Raw genomic sequence first — 19736 nt, forward strand, 5'->3', positions numbered from 1 at the left:
AGCACTGTGGCTCAAGTGGTAGAGAGCTAGCCTTGAGCACAAAGAGGCTCAGGGACAGTGCCCAGGCCCCGAGTTCAAGCCCCAGGACCAGAAAAAAGAAGGCTGGTGCTATACAAACTTGAGCCACTGCTTGACCTCTGGCTTTTTGCTAGTTAATTGAGATAAAAGTCTCTTGGAGGACTGGGAAGGTGACTCAGTGGTAATGTGTTTGCCTAGCATGCATGAAGCCCTGGGTGTGATTCCTCAGTATCACATACACAGAAAAAGCCAGAAGTGGTGCTATGGCTCAAGTGGTAGAGCACTAGCCTTGAGCAAAAGAGCCTCAGGGACAGTGCCCAGGCCCTGAGTTCAAGCTCCAGGACTGGCACCCTGAAAAAAAGTCTCTTGAATTTGTCTGCTCAAACTTGCTTGGAACTGAGATCAGATCTCAGCCTCCTAAATAACTAGAATGATAGGAGTGAGTCAGCAGTGCCGAGCAAAGCCCCCCTTTCTCCTTCCTCTTATTTTTGGTGATACTCAAGGCCTAGTACTTGCTAAACAGGCGCTGTTACCAGAGTCACAACTAAAGCACTCTTCCCTCCCTCTTGACTTCACTCTACCCCATGTAAACTTCTGCCCTAGAATGCTGGAGCACTAGAGACCTGCCAGAAATGGCCTTACCCATGGATACCTGTCCCAGCTGGAAGAAAGAAACGTCAAAAATCTCAACTGTTTCCCCTAAAGCTTTCAGACTGTGTTCCCAGCCAGACAACAGCAGCATCTGAGCTGGGTGTAGTCAGCACCATGGAGCTGGACAGCGGCAGAGCTTGAAGCTCTTCTAAAGGAGGTGGTTAAGTCTAAGCCAGGCAGGGAGCATAGGCCAGAAGCCTGGGCTTGAACTCTGGTGTGTGTGTGTGTGTGTGTGTGTGTGTGTGTGTGTGTGTGTGTGTGTGTGTGTGTGTGTGTGTGTGTGTGTGTGTGTGTGTGTGTGTGTGTGTGTGTGTGTGTGTGTGTGTGTGTGTGTGTGTGTGTGTGTGTAAGGGAGAGGGAGGAAGAGTGTTATGGGGCTTAAACTCCAAGCCTGAGTATTGTCCCTCTCTCTTTTTGCTCAAGGCTAGAACTCTACCACTTTGCACCACAGCTCTACTTCTGGTTTTCTGTTGGTTAATTAGAGATAAGAGTCTCACAGACTTTCCTGCCTGGGCTGACTCTCAACCTTGATACTCAGATCTCAGCCTCGTGAGTCGCTAGGATTTCAGGGATGAGTGATGAGTGCTTGACCACCACCTTGATCTTAAAATAAGGGGAAGGAGATTTCTACAGGTGAGTCTGGAAGGGGAGGCACAGGTACTAGAAGCTCAGGTATGGACACAGACAGCCAGATAGCCTAGAATTCATTCTGGAAGGTGGGCTGCCCAGTGCAAGGGTGGGAGGCAGCCATGCTCAGGAGCAGGGGGCTGCACAGATGTGGTCATCGTGCATCTCACTTCCCCAGGCCCGTGCCCCTTTCCAACTCAAGGGACCCTCACCAAATTTGGAAACTACAGCTCAGCTGGGAAGCCCAGCATTGAAGAAAATGCCCACGGTGTGATCTTCCCTCCTGCCCATGGTTTCCTGGTTACGTGGCCTGCGACTAGAGGTCATCCAATCCCAGAGGGCTCCTACATACTGTCAGGAGAAGGGAGCCCCACCGTGAGGCACACCCCCACCATACAGTCCAGCCTGACCCTGGCTGACTGTGTCATGTGAGTCATCTGGGCCTTGAGTTCTTCCTCAGGAAAATGGCTGCAAGGATAAGGCCTGCCTCACTCCACAGCCAGGACATTCAGAACAGGGCAGCTTGCACTTGGACACCCTCATCACTGTGAGAATGTAAAGGATGCCGACCTTTCTGTTCCTCCAACTCCAGGCCTCAAAAAATGGCTGCTCTAGGAAAGAGATCCAAAAGATAGAAGAGGACAGGCCAGGGAAAGAAGCTGAGTCTCTTCCCAACACCTCTCCTCCCCAGAGACCAAGCATCCTGTGCACCACGCCCAACCTCCTCAGACCTGCCACTCATCTCAGGTCCTCATTCAGTGGCTCCGCCCCCATGTTGCCTGGCTACCCTGATTGGCACTCTCCCTGGACACCATGATTCCAGCTCCTAATATTTCTAGACTCTTCTACTCTCTCATGACTAGCTCCACCTCAGGTTCTGGGCTGCGGCTGAGGCCCAAGGCAACTAGGATGGTCCTTTGGCCTTTTGGGATGCCCATAAAGATAGTGACACTGAACCCCAGGTTTCTAAATGTTTAGGGATTCACTGAGGGCCTCCCTCCTTCCCAGTCAGAGCAGAGTCAGGGGCTCCCTCCCCAAAAGAGAGGATGTTTCTACTAAGCACAAAGAGGATCAGCAAATCCAAGCAAAAGCACAAGGGAGGGCAGGTGGGCAGGGAAGAGCTGGATGGAAGAAGTTAGGACCCTGCAGACAAAGTCAAGGACCAGGGGTAGAGTGAGGAGAATGAGAAGCTTCAAAGGAGTTGTGAGTGGCAGGGGCAGGTGCGGCAGGGTTGGGGGCTTCCTGGAGAGCTGGAAATCCCTGAGGTCACAGCAGACACACAAAAGGATGCTGAAAGTTGGGTCAGCTCCTGTCTACGGTGAAGCATAGCTTTGTGTCTTCAGGAAATAGCAGGGGAAGGCAGGGCAGGGGCTGCTAGAGATATCTGTGTGGACACTGAAGGGGTGTGAGGAAAGAGCACCAAGGAACCACAGAGATCTAGGAAGATGCTAGAATCTTCTTTGGGGGGGGATAAGTTTGGCACAAAAGCCATTTGGCAATGGGCCCGTGAAAATGTGGGCTTCAAGGAGCAGGCAGAGTTCTGTGGACAGATGGTAGGAGTGGGTGGCTTGTACAGGTGCTCAGGGGAAAGGCTGGGCCTGAGGAGGGGAATTCTGCACATCCTCTGCCCACAGCTGAACACGATCAGCCAAGGCTTAGCTGAAATTGGTTCATTTCTCAGATATCCATACATCTCCAAGAGGCTTCTATTCTTGAGGGTCCCTGTTCCCCTCCCTCTAAGTCCAAAGTGCTTATGAACAGCCTGAACCTTCCTCCTCAGCTCCTGGGAAGAATAAAACTGGGGACACCCCGAACAAGGAGCTAGAAAAGAGTTTCTCGGGGTTCTTCTTAACAAAGAGTACACAACGGGAACTTCCCCCAGTTCCATGCTGGAGCTAGAGGGATAGGATGCCAAGGGGATGAGGCCAAGAGCCCTAAGAATCTGCCACTGTGTGACCTTGAGCCAGTCACTTCCTGTCGGGGCCCCAGTAGCCGGGTCTATAGCAGTACTGGGAGACTGGGCTGTGGTTCCAGTCTTTCCTCAGTGTTCAGAATTTAGGAGTAGGGGGCGAACCAGATTAATCCACACACCTGACCGTGGCAAGCCCTGGGGCCCCTCTGCCCTCCACCTCACCCTCGTCCTCAGGGTCCCCGGCTCCCAGGAGTTGGTGGGGAGGGGCGGGGAGGCTGGGGCTCCGTTGCTGCATCCCTGGGCTGTGTGCACTGCCATTGGCCAGAGATGACCTCACCGCCTCAGCCTGCGCGCTCCTGATTGGCCGGCGCGGGGATGCTGCGCTCGGAGGCCGGCGGCTGTCATTCAGCCAGGCTAGGAGCGCGTGCGAGCGAGGGGCGCAGAGAGCTGCACCCACCCACCCGTGTCTCCCTGGGGCCAGAGAGGCGGGGGGCGCAGGCACCCCCGGGCAAAGCCCTGGTCCCTTCCCGACAGCCCGTCTCCAGCCACCTCCCTGGAGCTCCCTTAGGGGTCCCGAGCCCAGGCAGAGCCGTCCCCGGGAGCTGCTGGTGGAGAGGCGGGGTCGGACCCCCTCCGCCCCCTTCCGTTTAACCCCCTCACCGCCGAGCCGTCCGGCGCTGCCCAGCAGCCGGGTTGGGACCCGCGTCCTAAGCCCACCTTGAGGGGACAAGGTGTGGGGCGTCCCTGGTCCCCACCGCAGCACCCGCAGAGCCCCTTGCTAGTTCCGCCCCCCGCACTCAGCCTCGGACCCCCGCGGTACAATGGGGAGCGGGGCTGCCGGGGTCAGCCGCCGGGACCCGAGCGCCCGCTGGAGGACCCCTTCCCAGGACCGCGTCCGAGCTCTGCCGCTGCCTCCTGAGGAGGAGGACAGGGAGGCAAGACCAGACCCGCCAGGGCCGGCCTCCGGGGAGTGGCGGCCGAACCCCAGCCCCCGGGTCGGGGCATCTGGGCATCCCGAGGTGAGGATGGGGACCCCGCCTCCAGCCTCGGCCCACCACCCCCGGTCCGGCCCGGCCCGGCCCGGGGGGCTGCGCGGGGCTGCGATCCCAGGGATCTCAGACCCGGGCACTGCGGCCAGAGGGTCCCAGCCCGGAGCCGCCCCTCACCTGCACCTGCACGAAGGAGCCGCGGTAGAAGCAGCAGGCGGCGGCGGACAGGGCGCTCCACAGGCTGCACCGCTCGGTCATGGCGGGGCCGGGGCCGGGGCCCCCGGGGCGCGCGGGGGGCGGCCGGCCGGGCAGGGGCGCGGGGATCCAGGGGCGTGGGGACCGAGCTGCTGGGCACCGGCGGCGCGGCGCGTGCCTCTCCGCGGCGCGATTACCTCATCGCCTGGTCGGGGGAGGAGCGGAGGCGGGGCGGGGAGACCCCACCCTCCCGCCGGCGAGGGGAGGGGGCCATTGTTCCTCCCTCTGCCCGCCCCCTGCGCCCAGCCCCCCGCCCCCTCCCGCCCCCCTTCCCAGCCCCGCAGCGCACGGCTGCCTGGAGCCCAGGCGCGGGACGGAGGACCCAGCTAGGGCTGAGGAGGGCCGAGGTGGGCCGGGGCAGGGGTCGCTACCTGCCCGCTGCCCACGGACCCCCGAGCGCCCCCAGCTTCGTCAAATCTTATCTAAAGCTGGAAAAATCCCTGTGTGCGTTTGCAGAATCCGCTGTGGCCGGGGAGAGTCACAGGAACAAGGCGTTGGGCTGACAGGAGGTCAGGCTCAATGGTTTGGGGGGCCATGCTGAGGTCATCTGCCTCTCCCTAAACTCATGGTCTCCCCAACCCAGGGAGCCCTGGACCGGCAGGGAACACAGCTGGAAAATGCAGTGAAGATCTGTGCTGAACCTTGCAGAACTTTTTGCTTTTATTTATGGTGTGTGTGTGGGGGGGGGTGCAGTGCACCAATACCGGGGTTTGAACTCAGGGCCTGCGTGTTATCTCTGAGCTTCTTTTGCTCAAGGCTGATACTCTACCACTTAAGCCAGGCCTCCACTTGCATTTTTGTTGGTTAGTTGGAGATGAGTCTCGTGGACTTCTCTGCCCTTCCAGGGCTGGCTTAAAACAGTGATCCTCATCTCCCAGCCTAGGATTACAGGTGTGAGCCACTGGGGCCCAGTTCCACTGGGAATTTTAAGCAGAGAAACAACCTCGGGCTTTTCCTTTCAGAACTTTGTAAGAGCTGTCTGAGCTGATGCATGACTGTTACCAGCATGAAGTAAGTGCTCAAGTAAGCAGTTGCCATTTTTCAAAATCTGGACTTTTTTTTTTTTAATCCTAGAATCATAGCTACAATGAGTATCATTGCTGATTCAACATCAGTCAGACCCGGCATCCAAATCCTTCCCTCAGGCTGTGTGATCTCAGGCAGGTGAGTCTACCTTTCTGGTGTCCCTGTTATTTTCTGTAAATATGCCTGAAGCTCCTGAGTATGGTCTTGGAATTTTAGAATTCTTGCCTTCAGATCTAAGCATTTGTATCATGGCTTGGGAACTTCGGAGTCTTCTAGAAGCTGCCTCTTCCAAGATAAGCCCTTCTAGCCAGCCAAGGTACATTCATAAGCCCGAGAATGCCACCCTTCACTGGGTGCTTCAAAAATAAAACTAATATTCCTTTGACTGTAGCCTTTGGGGATTGCTTAATCAGCTCCAGTGAGCAAGTATTACAGGATGTTTTGAAAAATCAGCATTTTTCCAGGCTCCTGTAATCCTAGCTACTTAGGAAGCTGAGATTTGAGGATCAAGTTTTGAAGCCAGATGAGGCAGGAAAAGTCTTGAGAGACTCTTATCTCCAAGTAACCTACAAAAAGCCAGAAATAGAGCTGTGATTCAAATGGTAGAGTACCAGCCTTGAAAAGCTAAAGGAGAGCACTCTAGGTTTGAGTTCAAGTCCCAGAATGCACATGCATACGTACATGTGCACATGTGTGCACGCACGCACATACATAATTTTTTTATAGCTGGGCTTCAGCGGCTCACACATTGTAATCCTAGCTACTGAGGAGGCTGAGATCTGAGGATCATAATTCAAAGTCAACCCAGGCAGACAAGTCCAAGAGACTTCTTTTTTTCCCCAGTCCTGAGGCTTGAACTCAGGGTCTGGGCACTGTCCCTGAGTTTCTTTTGCTAGAGGCTAATACTTGAGCCACAGTGCCACTTCCAACTTTTTCTGTTTAGGTGGTGCTGAGGAATCGAACCCAGGGCTTCAAGCATGCTAGGCAAGCACTTTATAACTAAGCCACATTCCCAGCCTAAGTCCAAGAGACTTCTTCCAGGAGGCTTAAGTAATAGAGTACTGGCCAAGTTCATGCCCCAGTACTGGCACACATACACACATATTCATGTTTTAAACTCCATAAACTAAAGGGAGAAATAGATACCTAACAACCTTTCAATGTCTCACTACCTTGCCAGACAGCCAGGATAAGCTGGGTACTGAATCTTGCCCTGATGTCCCATTCCCCTTGCTTGGGTCTCTCAAGCTCCCTCCCTTGAGCTCAGGAGGATCAGGCTGACTTCTGAGGTGCCCCTAGCTTGCCTTCTGACTGGCTCTGCCCGGACTACCCTCCAGCCCATCTCTACCCAGCTGCTCTCTCATGGAGAGGTGACAGGGAATATTACTGGCCGACTGCAGTGGCCTGGCTTCAATGCTTTCCCCTGCAGAAAACCTTCCTTGGCCTTCTCCCAGCTCCCCGGCTGAGAGTCATGGCCTCTTTTCCTCTGACCATAGTAGAGGCAGCCTTGCACATCATCATCAACAATTAGGGTGATGAGATGAATGTCCCTGGGTACAGGAGACCTGCCAGCCTGCCCTGCTGCATACAAGGTGGTCCTCAGACACATGAGCACACACTGAGGCTCAGAGAGGTGAAGGACACAGCCCAAGTTCAGTCACAGATCCGGGACTAAAACTCAGGTGCTGGGAGCTCACACCTATAATCCTAGCTACTCCAGAGGCTGAGATTTGAGCATTGAAGTTTAAAGCCAGCTGAGGTAGGAAAGTCCTGTGAGACTCTTATCTTTAATTAAGACTGGAGTCTGGCTCAAGTTGTAGAGCACTAGCCTTGAGCAAAAAAAGCTCAGAGACAGCACCTAGGCTGAGTTCAAGCCCCAGGTCTGACATGCGTGTGCCACGCGTGCGCGTGCGCGCGCATGCACACACACACACACACACACACACAGTGCCCAGTAGCAGCATGACACCTGCATATAACAGATACTCAAAATGTTATTTAGAATTATTAATGTTACCACTAAATCAAACACACTTCACTTAGGCCGCGCAGCAATGGTTCATGCTTGTAATCCTAGCTATGTAGGAGGCTGAGATCTGAGGATCACACTTCAAAGCCAGCCCAGACAGTCTCTTATCTCCAACCACCAGAAAAATGGAAGTGGTGCCATGGTTCAAAGTGGTAGAGCACTAGCTCAGGCTCTGTCCCCCCCCCACACACACACACGCCCACTTCGTTTGGAAGTAGTGTCTCAAACAAATGAAGGGCTGGTGTGTGGCTGAAGCAGTAGACTTTTAGACCTGGATTCAATCTCTAGTAACATGAGAATACATTAAAACTTAAATAAATAAGCTTGATAAGCATGCATTGTGCACATCCCCCACCCCCACCCCATACCCATACACCATGCTGAAGATCTAAGTTGCTCCTCACTCCTGTCCCCTCCCAGCCCAGCTGCTGGCAGGTGGGTGGGGTCTGGTCTGAGCTTGAGGCCAGCAGGGAACAGCAGACAGAAGCTGCTCAGAGTGAAACCAGACCCAAGTGCTGCCTGACCCCTGACCCTGTCCCCTTGGGGACAGCCCCTCCTAATGAGGCTCTGAGCCCTCCAGTGTCCCCTAACCCACGCCTAACCCCTTGAGTCCTTCCTACCTTCACATAGTCTCCAGCAGCCTCAGGCTCTCCAGCAGCCCTGGAACAAAGAGAAAAGAGATGAGACCCCAGTCCTAGCACTGCCCTCCCCCCCCCTCCCGCATCCCCAAAGCCTCATCCCTGGACTTCCTGGAGTCTACCAGCCTGGCTGCCCTCTACCCCAGAGCTATGCATCACTGGAGAAATGCTCTCACCTCTCCTAGCCTGCGTTCTGTCTGTAAAGCCAAGAACAATGGCGGCCTTGGCCTCCTCAAGTGGTGGAGGACTCAGACAGTGAGGACCACCAGCTGCTGAGCCAGCAAGCTCAGGACGCGATGCTGTCCAGGTTCTTCCCTTCCTCCCTGCTGCCCTCCCGTCCTGTCCCTGCTCCCAGCCCACACCCCTGACTCTCAACACTGGGGGCCTCAGCCCCCTCCCCCTGCCCAGCACAAGCCCCTGCTCCTACCTAGTCACAGCTCCCTCTGCCTTCAGGGCAGCAGGGATGGAGTCTGCACTGGCTGAGGGCTGGAGGCGGCTGTCAATCCAACCTCCCTCCCTCATGAGGGCCACTCGGAGCCACTGCCCTAGTCACAGCCTTAATCACTGCTCTCTCCACTGATGTAACTTGGCCCACCGCTTCCACACCATGGCCCAGTAGCGCAGTCCTGGTGCTCTGCTTGTCACGTACAGCAGAGCTGTGCATTCTCCCACCCTCTCTTCCCCGGGGCTCAGCTGAAGTCAGCCCCATCCTTCTTGTGCCTCCTGCTTGGCTCCCACGCCATAGCCAGTCCACCAGAAGATCCGCCCCTGTCCTTTCAGAATGGATCTCAGCTACTTTTCTCCTGTGTCTACCTCCCTGGCCCAGCCTGCCCTGCTTCTCTGGGGTAGCACTAGGCAGCCTTTTCCTGGCTAGCTCCCACCACCCGCTCCTCACACCCAGCAGCTTCTGCTCTGCCACCAGACAGCACCTAAGGTTTCAACCAAAGCCAAAGATGGCACCCAGATCTCTCTTTTGTGTGTGTGTATGTGTGTGTGTGTGTGTGTGTGTGTGTGTGTGTATGTGTACTGGTACTAGAACTTGAGCTCAGGGTCTTGTATGCACTTTTGCTTAAGGCTGGCACTGTACCACTTGAGCCACACCTCCGGTTCTGACTTTTGGCTAACTGGAGGTAAGAGTCTCATGGATTTGTCTGACTGGGCTGGCTTCTAACAAAGATCCTCAGAGCTCAGCCTCCAAAGTAGTTAACATTACAAGTGTCAGCCACCAGAACCTGGTTTATTCCTTTCTTCCTTCCTTTTTTTTTCTTGAGACAGAGTCTTGTTATGTTTTCCAGGCTGGTCTTGAGCTCCTAGGCTCAAGTGATCCTCCCTCTCAGCCTCTCGTATAGCTGGGACAACAGGTATGTGCTACCACATCTGGCTTAAATTCTTTTTTTTTCTTTTTCCTCTTCTCTTTCTGTCTTTCTGTCTGTCTTTCTTTCTTTCTTTTTTCTTTCTTTCTTCCTTCCTTTCTTCCTTCTTTCTTTTCCTTTCTTTCTTTCTTTCTTTTTTTGCTGGTCCTGGGGCTTACATTCTGGGACTGGGCACTATCCCTGAGTTTTTGTGCTCAAGGCCAGTGCTCTACCATTTGAGCTACAGCTCTACTTCTGGCTTTTTTTTTTTTTTTTTGTCAGTCATGGGGCTTGAACTCTTGACCTGGGCGCTGTCCTTCAGCTCAAGGCTAGCGTTTTACCACTTGAGCCACTTGTGGTTTTCTGCTGGTTTATCGGAGATGAGAGTTTCATGGCTTTTCCTGTCTGGGCTGGCTTTGAACCACAATCCTTAGGTCCGTAGATCTCAACCTCTTGAGTAGCTAGGATTACAGGCATGAGCCACCAGCACTTGGCTACTTCTGGCTTTTTGTGGCTAATTAGAGATAAAAGTCTCATGGACCTTCTGCCTGGACTGGCTTTGAACCATGATCCTCAGATCTCAGCTTTCTGAGTAAGTGTGATTACGGATGTGCGCCACTGATACAATATCCTCCCAAGTGCTGAGGATCAAATCCCAGAGCCTAGATGTGCAAGGTAATTGCTCTACCACTGAGTCATGTCCCCAGCCCTCTCATTTCTTGAAGAACAAAGTTTGCACTCTCTTCCACTGCAATGTAACTTATCATCCAAATCAGAACTTTTCTCCCTTGTGAGAGTAAAGGGAGAACCACTATTATGCCAGTAAATAGGCGTAAACCATGTAGCCTAACCTATAAGGTCCCACATGCTCCAATGTCTCATTCCATCACCCTGTCCCTCATTCTGCCTCAGCTTCCCTGACCTCTGCCAACCTATTCCTGCCTGCCACAGGGCCTTTATACACACTTAAATTTTTTCACTTCGAATATTCTTTTTTTGTGTGTGAAAATACTGTTCAGAGGGATTATAATTACATGGGCAAGATAATGAGTACATTTCTTATCAAGCATTGTAGCCTCCTCCTTTGTTTCCCCTTCCCATCTCCTTCCCATCCTCCCCCTGCCCCCCTCACTTCGAATATTCTTGCCCAGATCTTCACATGGTCCTTGTTCTCTGTAGCTAGGAAGGGCCTGTCTTCCCATCTGCAAAATGGGCAGGGAAGGATTTTTTTTTTTTGGTCAGTTGTGGGGCTTGAACTCTGGGCCTGGGTGCTGTCCCTTAGCTCTTCAGCTCAAGGCAAGCGCTCTACCACTTGAACCACAACACCACTTCCAGTTTTCTAGTGGTTTATTGGAGATCAGAGTTCATGGACTTTACTGCCTGGGCTGGCTTTGAACCTCGATCCTCCTGAGTAGCTAGGATTACAGGCATGAGCCACCGGTGCCCGGCAGGAATTTAATATTCAAAACTAGGTAAAAAGTTGTAGGTTCCTCCAGCTCCTGAGTCCGGGAGCCCCTCCCTGAGAAGCTGGTTGTCTGATAGCTGCTCCTGGTTCTGGCATAAGCAGCCTTCCTGCTGTCTAATCCTCGTCCCTCAAGCTGCAGCCTGGCAACAGTAGACTTCCAAGGTCTTCTGGGTCCTCTGGGCCCCCTAGCAGGGGGAGTGGGGTGGAGGAGGAGCCTTCCATCTACCCTTCCCGGGTGAGGTGTCTTATCCCATCACTTCCGGACATTCATGACCGGAAATCCTCCTATTGCTGGGAACACACTGGCCAGGACACTGGGATCCACCCAGCGCTTCCTTCTGCTTCCTGTCCACTTCCCCTCAGGCTCTGGGGCAGGAGCACTGCCTTGGGGATGGGACTCCGGCCTCTGCAGCCAGCATGGGTGGTAGCCAGAGCCAATGAGCATGTTCAGGGCAGAGGTCTAGGCCAGGGAGTTTCAATCCAGTCACTTGGAGATTACCCAAACATAAAGTGATCATGACTACTTAAAATCTATCATCACGCCTCTAAGCCTGTCTACTCAGGAGGCTGAGATCTCAGGATCTCGGTTCAAAGCCACCCTAGGCAAGAAGGGCCATGAGACTCTTATCTCCAATTAAGCAGCAGAAAAGCCAGAAGTGGAGCTGTGGCTCAAGAGGTAGCATGCTAGGCTTGATCAAAAAGAGCGAGTGCTCTGTCACGAACTCTATCCCAAGCCCTCTACATTTTTCTTTGAGGGAATGACATTCATTCACAGCAGCCCCAACCATCCTGAGGACAAAGTCTTAATCCTTCTGTCTTGGGCCTCCTCTCTCTACTCACTGTTCCCTTGTACTAGAACCTTCTCAGACTTCTCAGGACCTTTGCACATGACACTATTCCCTCTGCCTAGACCCTTCTCTCTTTCATATGGCCAAGGTAATTGTTACTCAGCCTTCAGCTGCCAGTTGTCTTGGAGAGTTCTAGAACATTCTCTCTTACCCTGTAATGATCCAAAACCAAGAATCAAAGCATCTATTGATTTATTTAATTTGGTCCTGGGGCTTGAACTAGGGGCCTGGGCACTATCCCTGAGCTTTCTCGCTCAAGGGTAGTTCTCTACCACTTGAGTCACCGTGCCATTTCTGGTTTTCTGGTGGTTAATTGGAGATTAGAGTCTCACAGACTTTCCTGCCCAGGCTGCCTTGGAACTGCGATCCTCAGATCTCAGCCTCCTGTAGCTAGGATTACAGTCATGAGCCACAGGCGCCACCATTTATTTTCAAGTATCTACTCCATTAATTAACTAATTATTTTCTCATTTTATGGACTTAAAAGACACACTTCCCCTCTGATATGAGTGTTGAAATTAATTACTAATAGTGACAATTGAGCTACCTCAGGCTCATTAATCAGCCACATTAATTATTTAAATAACCAACCCCTTTAATTGCTTGAATTAACTGATTTGCTGTGATAACTGATACTACATATTGAGTATCTCCAAGACATTTTGGGGGGGGGAGAGGCGGCTCCCCAGCTCCCTTCTGGCTTTCCTTCACAGGGGTGACCTTGCCCTCTGCAAGTCTGCCCTCTCTCAGCCCCTCAGAACTTGGAGCAGAGACACCCCAGCCTCTGCATCCTGCTTCTCAGCTTTCTCCAACCCCACCCACCCACTTCCTCTTGAGGCTCAACTTCTGCATCTGTGAAATGGGTATGTGGGGAACCTCTTGCACTGGGGCACCATGAGCTCGCGTGACAAGGAAGGGTGCAAGGATCCATGTCCCGTGTGGAGCTCCTCCACCAGCGGATATGTCCCATCTGCCCCTCCTGGGAAACTGAGATGTCACTCCTTCACTCTGCTTCCCACCAGCTGCAGTAGCTGCCTTTGGCTTCAGGTCCAGCGTGGACAGTCCCTCCCAGACCCAGCCTAGGAGTCTCCACAGGGAAGGTTCTGAGCTTCAGTCCCTCTCCAGCCCCCTAAGATGGGCTCCAGCAAGCCAGACACAGCCCTGCCCTCCACTGGGTGGCACCCTCAGGCCTCCCCGCAGCTGGGGTGGAGGAAAGGGCGCTGGCCCAGAGGAGGACAGAGCTGAGGGTGCTGACCCCACCAGAATCGCACCCTGAGACTCAGAGCTCAGAACCTGCTATCCAGCAGCCCAAGGGGGGCATCCCTGCGGTGTGAGCTAGAGCTAGAGGCCCCACTTTTCTAGCAGCAAACTGAAGCATGGGGCCAGACCAAGGACTCACAGATGCTCGGACTAGAACAGGGCTGGCCTGGATGGAAATAAGGAGAGCTAGGCACTGGTAGCTCACGCCTGTAATCCCTGCTACATAAGAGGCTGAGATCTAAGGATCACTGTTTGAAGCCAGCTTGGGCAGGAAAGTCTGAGACTCTTCTCTCCAATTAACCACAAAACAGCCAGAAGTGGAGCTGTGAGAGCCAGCCTTGAGTGAAAAAGCTAAGGGATAGCATCTTAGCCCTGGGTCTACACCCCAATAGCAGCACAAAAATAGAAGACTAAGGAGGAAAAGGAGGAGGAGGAGGAGGAAGAGGAAGAGGAGGAGGAGGAGGAAGAAGAAGAAGAAGTTAGGAGCAAAGGAAAGAAAGAAGATAGGGGAAGGAGAGGGAAAGAAAAATTAAGCTTCACTGACTAGAGCAGAGAACCAAGATGTGGAGGAGGAAATGGCATGGACAGACAGAAGACCCTGGGGCTCCCAAACATACTCCAGGCCAGAAGTAAGAAGCTGGACCCTGTACAAGAGCCGCCTCAGGGCCTCAGTTTCCCTCCCTATTACACAAGCAGCTCCCAGGCTCTGGGCTTTCTCAGTGCAGGCTCGGGAAGAGCCTCGCTCTTGTCACCACAGCCAGGCCTCACCAGGCCCCCGTGAAGCAGATGCCGCCATTATCCCGTTAGTGGCACAAACACAGGGTATCTGAGCTGCTGAGGTAGCTGACCCCCTTAGGCCCAGCCCTCACCCCACACAGGTCCAGTAGCCTGCACACAGGGTCCTGTGAGGTATGGGGGATGGGGGAGGTGGGGCCATGGGGGGAACAGCCCATCGTTCCCAAGCCAGCCTCGTTCCCACAGCCCAAGGCGTCCGGGGGTCTCGGGGACTGTGAGAAAGTCTCCACAGGAAATGAGGGCCAGAAGCAGCTGGGCCCCTTCACAAGACAAGGACCAGCTGCCTAGAGCCCAAGGAGGCTGCCGGGGCCCAGTGCAACCCCCTCACCGGTGGGTAATCGCTACCAGATGCCCGGCAGCTGACGTCATTCTGCAGGGCCGAGAGGGTCGTGGGACTCTGGGGAGAGCTGGGAATTCTTGGATCAGAATCAACATTCCAAAAGGAAATGAGGAGGGGGATGTCTTGGCCCCGGCTCTCTTTTAGGCTGGCAACTGGCTTCAGGCTCAGTTTCCTTCCAAACCCTTGGTGGTGGGCCGGGGTTATAGGTCTGTGAGTGGAGCAGAGGGGCTAGAGGGAGCCATGGTGCCCATCTTGACAAGTTAAAGCCAGGGCCTTGCTATACATTATCTGAAACCCATTTCCTTCCTAGTTTCTCCTCCCCTTTGTCCCTTCGTCTTCTGCCCCAGCCACTCTGGTCTCTGCTGTTTATCAAACATGTCAAAAATGTTTCTACCACAGGACCTTAGCACATGTTGTTCCTTTAGCCTTGTCCACCCTTTCCCAGAGAGCCCAGAAGGTTTGCTCCTTCCTCTCCTTTGTTCAAAGGTCAGCTTCTCACTGAGACTTTGTTACTGACTAATCTTCCTACATAGCCATCACTAACCCTTTCCCCCAAGACCAATACCCTTACTTGAGAAATAGGTATATTTAGTGGTGATGGGGACTGAACTCAGGACTTCACACTTGCTAGACAGGTGCTCTACTGCCTAAACCATGGCCCCAGCCCCTTTTGCCTTGATCATTTTCAAGGCAGAGTCTCACTTTGTTTCTTTATGTCCAGGCTGACCTGGGCTGTGAGCCTCTTACTTGTGCTTCCCACATTGCTAAAGATGACAGGCATGCACCACAGTGCCCATCCAGTGGTTGAGATGGAATATCATGGTTTTTTTGTTTTTTGTTTTTTTTTTTTGCCAGTCCTGAGCCTTGAACTCAGGCCTCTGTCCCTGAGCCTCTCTGTAGCTCTACCACTTGAGCCCCAGCACCACTTCTGACTTTTTCTGTTTATGTGATAATGAGGAATCGAGCCCAGGGCTTCATGCATAGTACCACTAAGCCACATTCCCAGCTGAAATCACTTGAATTTTTATGCCCAGACTGGCCTTGAACCATGTGTGATCCTCTAATTTCTGCCCCTTCATTTGATTGTAAATCTTCTCAGTAGTTTCCAATATCACTCATCTCCCTGGATTACCATGTGTTTCTCCCACACTGGAAGGGGGGCTTTAAACAGGCTGGCTTTGTTGCCATTGGCTCATGCTTGTAATCCTAGCTACTCAGGAGGCTGAAATCCTGAGGATCAAGGATTGAAGCCAGCCCAGGAAGACAAATCCTTGAGACTCATCTCCACATTACCAGCAAGCAACCAGTGGAGCTGTGACTTAAGTGGTAGAACACCAGCCTTGAGTGAAAAAGCCAAGTGAAAGCATGAGGCTTTGAGTTCAAGTCCAGTACTGGCAAGAAAAAAAAAAAAAAAAAAAGAGGACTAATCTGCTGTGCTCCTAAAGCTTGGGACAGGTCTAGGTTGTGGGTACACTTCAGTAAATATGAAAATGAATGAATACTAATTCAGCTGATAGCATAATGACTTCAATAGCATAATCTGTAATGTGGGTTCCTGCTATTTTCCAGAGCATTATAAAAAGTCATTTGAAATAATGATAAAAGCTGGGCACCAGTGGCCACGCTTACAATCCAAACTACTCACAAAGCTAAGCAAGATCCATAGGATCATGGCTCAAGGCTATCCTGGGCAGAAAAGTTTGTGAGACTTTGTCTCCAGCAAAAATAACTAGCAAAAAGCTGTGTTGGAGCCGGGTGCAGGTGGCTCGTGCCTGTAATCTAGCTACTTAGGAGGCTGAGATCTGAGATCTGAGGGTTGTGGTTCAAAGCCAGCCCATGCAAGAAAGTCTGTGAGACTCTAATCTCCAATAAACTACTCCAAAAAGACAGAAGTGGTGCTGTGGTTCCAGTGGTAGAGCATTAGTCTTGAGCACAAAGAGGCTCAGAGACAGCACACAGGCCCTGAGTCCAAGCCGCAGGACCAGCAAAAAAAAAAAAAAAAAAAAGCTGTGTTAGATATGTGGCTCCAGTGGTAGAGTGCCGGCTGAACAAGCAAGTTAACCAAACAAAAAGCCCTGAGGGTGAACCCCAGTACTTACAAAAAGTAGGCAAATAAATAAATAATGACAGCCAGGCACTAGTGGCTCATGTCTATAATTCTAGCTACTCAGAAGGCTGAGATCTGAGGATCATGGTTCAAAGGCAACCTGGTCAGGAAAGTCTGAGACTCTTATCTCCACTTAACTACCAAAAAAAGCTGGAAGTAGAGCTGTGGCTCCAGTGGTAGAGAGCTAGCCTTGAGCAAAAACAAACAAAAAACCCCGCAGAGACAGCATTCAGGCCCTGAGTTCAAGCCCCAGAACAGGCACCAAAAAAAAAACACAGAAAGATAAAAAGATAAATAATGAAGTACTAAAAGAAAAAGCATTGAGATTTCCTCTTGCAAAAATAAAAATGTTGCCAGGAACTAGTGGCTCATACTTGTAATCCTAGTTACTCAGGAGGCTGAGATCTAAGGATAACGATTCAAAGCAATCTGGGGCAGAAGAGTTCCTGAGACTATTAATCTCCAATTAACCAGCAAAAAGCCAGAAGTAGGGCTGTTACTCAAGTAAAAAAGCTAAGGGACAGTGCTCATGCCCTGGGTTGAAGCCCAATACCTACCTACTTGGAAGGGGATGGGGGTGGGGAGGGATGTGACCTGATGCTGAGATCTTGAGCTTAGGAGTTTGTCAGTGTTGGGAACAAATCTGGCTCTATCTATGACCCCAGGAAAGTCCCTTTTCCCCTCAGCCTCAGCCTCCGTGCTAATGAAATGCAGTAACATTCTGTGGTGCATTCTGGCCTGACAGTTCCTGTGTGGATGGGCTATGTTGAGACTCCCTTACTCTCTGAGTTTTGCCTCCTTGGGTATAACTTGGGCTGGGGGTGGGGACCAGGACTCTCAGGGACATGCTATTGCTTCCCTACAGAAGGCTGTGGTCCCTGGGCAGTGGGGGAAAGGCTAGGCTGAAGAAGATGGCCCCTCCTCCCTGCTTATCCATGATCTCAACATGGTCCAGGCACCAGGAAACTCCTGCAGCCTCACCTCTTCCCCTTCCTTCCTCCACTCCAGGTGCACCCTGCCTCCCAGGGGTGGGGGAGGGATACCATCTCCCTTGGCTTCAGCTGCTCTCTCTGGACACTTAGGAAGGGAAGGGGTCCACCCCCACCCTTGCCCACTGGCAATTCTCCCACTGCCCTCTTTCACAAGTTGGATGAATCTTCTGAGAACATTTAGACTTATGTGAGCTACTGGGGATTCAGAGGCCCATCGTGCAGCAGGGCTAGCCTGAAATCACACAGGCAGGCAGCTCTTCTGACACCCAGACACAGGGCTGGAAGTTCCAGGACTCCTGGGAGAAAACTTTAACAATCCCTGGGGGCAGGTGGGATGCTGGATCACAGGGCACCAAGAGGGCACTTGCTAACCCTGTTCCTGTAACCCCTGGATGCTCTGGGTAATGGGAAGAAGAGTCTCTCCATTTCCTTAGCCAGCTCCAGGCCAGATCTGATGCCAAAGGCACCTCCAGGACCAGGGAAGGGGAAAGGCTTGAGATGGGCCTTATACTTGGCATTTTCAAAGTTTCTCAACTCATTTTCAGAGCCCCTAACCCTGGAGGAAAGAACAACCACATGCTGGGAAGGTGGAACCAAATCCTAGTTCTGGTTTCCATCAGCTGTGTCAAACTAGCAAGCAAACATCTCTTTCCTTGTATAAAAATTGGATGATAAAGGCACCTCCCCGCTCAGAGCTGCTGGTTAAGTAGATGAGCAGATGCTCAGCCTGGTTGAGGCTAGGGCAGTGAACACAGCTGCACTCTAAGAAAGCCAACATGGAAAAGACTAAGATGCTAAACCCATACCCAAGACTGTCATCAGCCCCAGGGAGGTGGACCTCCCTGTCAGACCATTTTAGCCCCCATCCAGCCCCGCTGGCCCTGCCAGACCCAGTGTGGTCACTCACCCTCGGGGCCCCAGGGCGGGGCACCTTCGGCCCACTGCAGTCATGGTGCCTGCAGCCGAGGAACCTCCTTAGTCCAGTGGCTCCCGCCTTTCTCAGGCCACTGAGCTGCGGAGCCTAGGGAAGCACTCCGGGGGCGGGGCCTGATCGCCTAGCTCTACGTTCAGCCCCAGCGGGAAGGACACGCCCCACCCACTTCCTCTCTAGCCACGCCCCTCCCGTCCGTCACTGCACAGGACATAAGAGGAAACGCCCCATCTGAGCACACACCCACTCAGGCCCGCCCCTCCCGGAAGGGTCACGCCCCCTGAACACGTCCAGCCCCGCCCCGCTCCCGAGAACCAATCAGCGTTCTTGGTGGGAGGCCCCAGGCTCCCAGGGAAGAATCCGACCTGGGGTGACTTAGAGTATCCCTGGACCTGTCAGGCCTTCTTTCCTGATAAAAATCTTTGCTCTTCCACGCCAGAATGAGAAGAAGGCAGTCTCGGGCAGCCAGTGATGATGGAAAAGATTTAGTTTAATTATTCATAAAAATAGCACTCCCAGCTGGGCGCCGGTGGCTCACGCCTGTAATCCTAGCTACTCATGAGGCTGAAATATGAGGATCCAGGTTCAAAGCCAGCCCGGGCAGGAAAATCCGTGAGACTCTTATCTCCAATAAAACCACTAGAAAACCGGAAGTGGCGCTGTAGCTCAAAAGGTAGAGTGCTCGCCTTGAGCTGAAAAGCTGAGGGACGGTGCCCCACTACCGACCAAAAAAAAAACCAGTACTCCCATTTACAGAGTGCTTGCAGTGTGCCAGACGCCACCGTGTGAAGATTTTTCAAATGAGTTAGTCCTAAGTCCTCACCACACCCTGCAAGTACTGTCACTGTGCCGTTTAGAGAGGGCACAGACGTACACATAGTCAATGTGGCTAGTGAGAGGCAAGGTCTCACCTGGATACTGTCAGCCGCTTCACAAGGTGCTGTCTCTCCACTGAGGGAGAGAGGGATGACAGGCTGTGGGAGTGGGAGGTGGGGGAGTGTTTAGATCAGCTACATAGCTCAGCACACAGAGGCTATGCTTAGTATCATCCCAAGGAAAAAGCTATTAAGGCAGGCCCAGATCTGGCCCTGGAATTCCTTTGGCTCATATGGCACTAGCTTCTTTATTTCCACAAACACTCCTGACTGGGTGGGTTGGGCTCTGAGTTTCCCTTGGTTTGGCAGAGGGGTGTAAGGTACACAGCCAGCCCTGGGGTGTATGTAGAAGGTGGTAGGTACAATGGGGTAGGTGGCTAGAGACAAGCAGATTCCTGCTCAAATCACAGTTCCATGGCATCCTGACTGGAGGCTACCAGCACTGTGAGTCAGACTGACAACACTTCAGATCCTAGCATTGTCACTTGAAGGATGTGCAGCCTGATGGGGCCCCATGGCTTCCCCTCCCCAATCTCAGTTTCCTCATCTGTCATAGAGAAACAGTAGTAGCAGTAGTATCTCCTTCCTAGTTTTCTTCTGAAAAATTAGTTACCAGTGAAGGTTTC

The 19736-nt window shown here is 52.7% G+C and overlaps 1 protein-coding gene across 5 annotated transcripts in view; it reads right to left on the reverse strand.

Moving 5' to 3' along the window:
* The window catches only part of Sh2d3c (SH2 domain containing 3C), a 41031-nt gene that overhangs the window by 13589 nt on the left and 7706 nt on the right, over positions 1 to 19736 (reverse strand). For 3 of the 5 annotated variants that reach the window (XM_070014110.1, XM_070014116.1, XM_070014103.1), the window contains one exon: positions 8128 to 8167. In XM_070014110.1, coding sequence (XP_069870211.1) covers positions 8128 to 8167 — 40 coding nt within the window. Of the gene's footprint in view, positions 1 to 4374; positions 4475 to 8127; positions 8168 to 18211; positions 18297 to 19736 lie in introns of those variants that run through there. The other 2 variants (XM_070014119.1, XM_070014120.1) reach the window with 2 other exon arrangements.

The sequence above is a fragment of the Dipodomys merriami genome, unplaced genomic scaffold (assembly GCF_024711535.1).
Source record: "Dipodomys merriami isolate MVZ:Mamm:240054 unplaced genomic scaffold, mDipMer1.0.p SCAF_11, whole genome shotgun sequence".
Lineage (NCBI taxonomy): Eukaryota > Metazoa > Chordata > Mammalia > Rodentia > Heteromyidae > Dipodomys > Dipodomys merriami.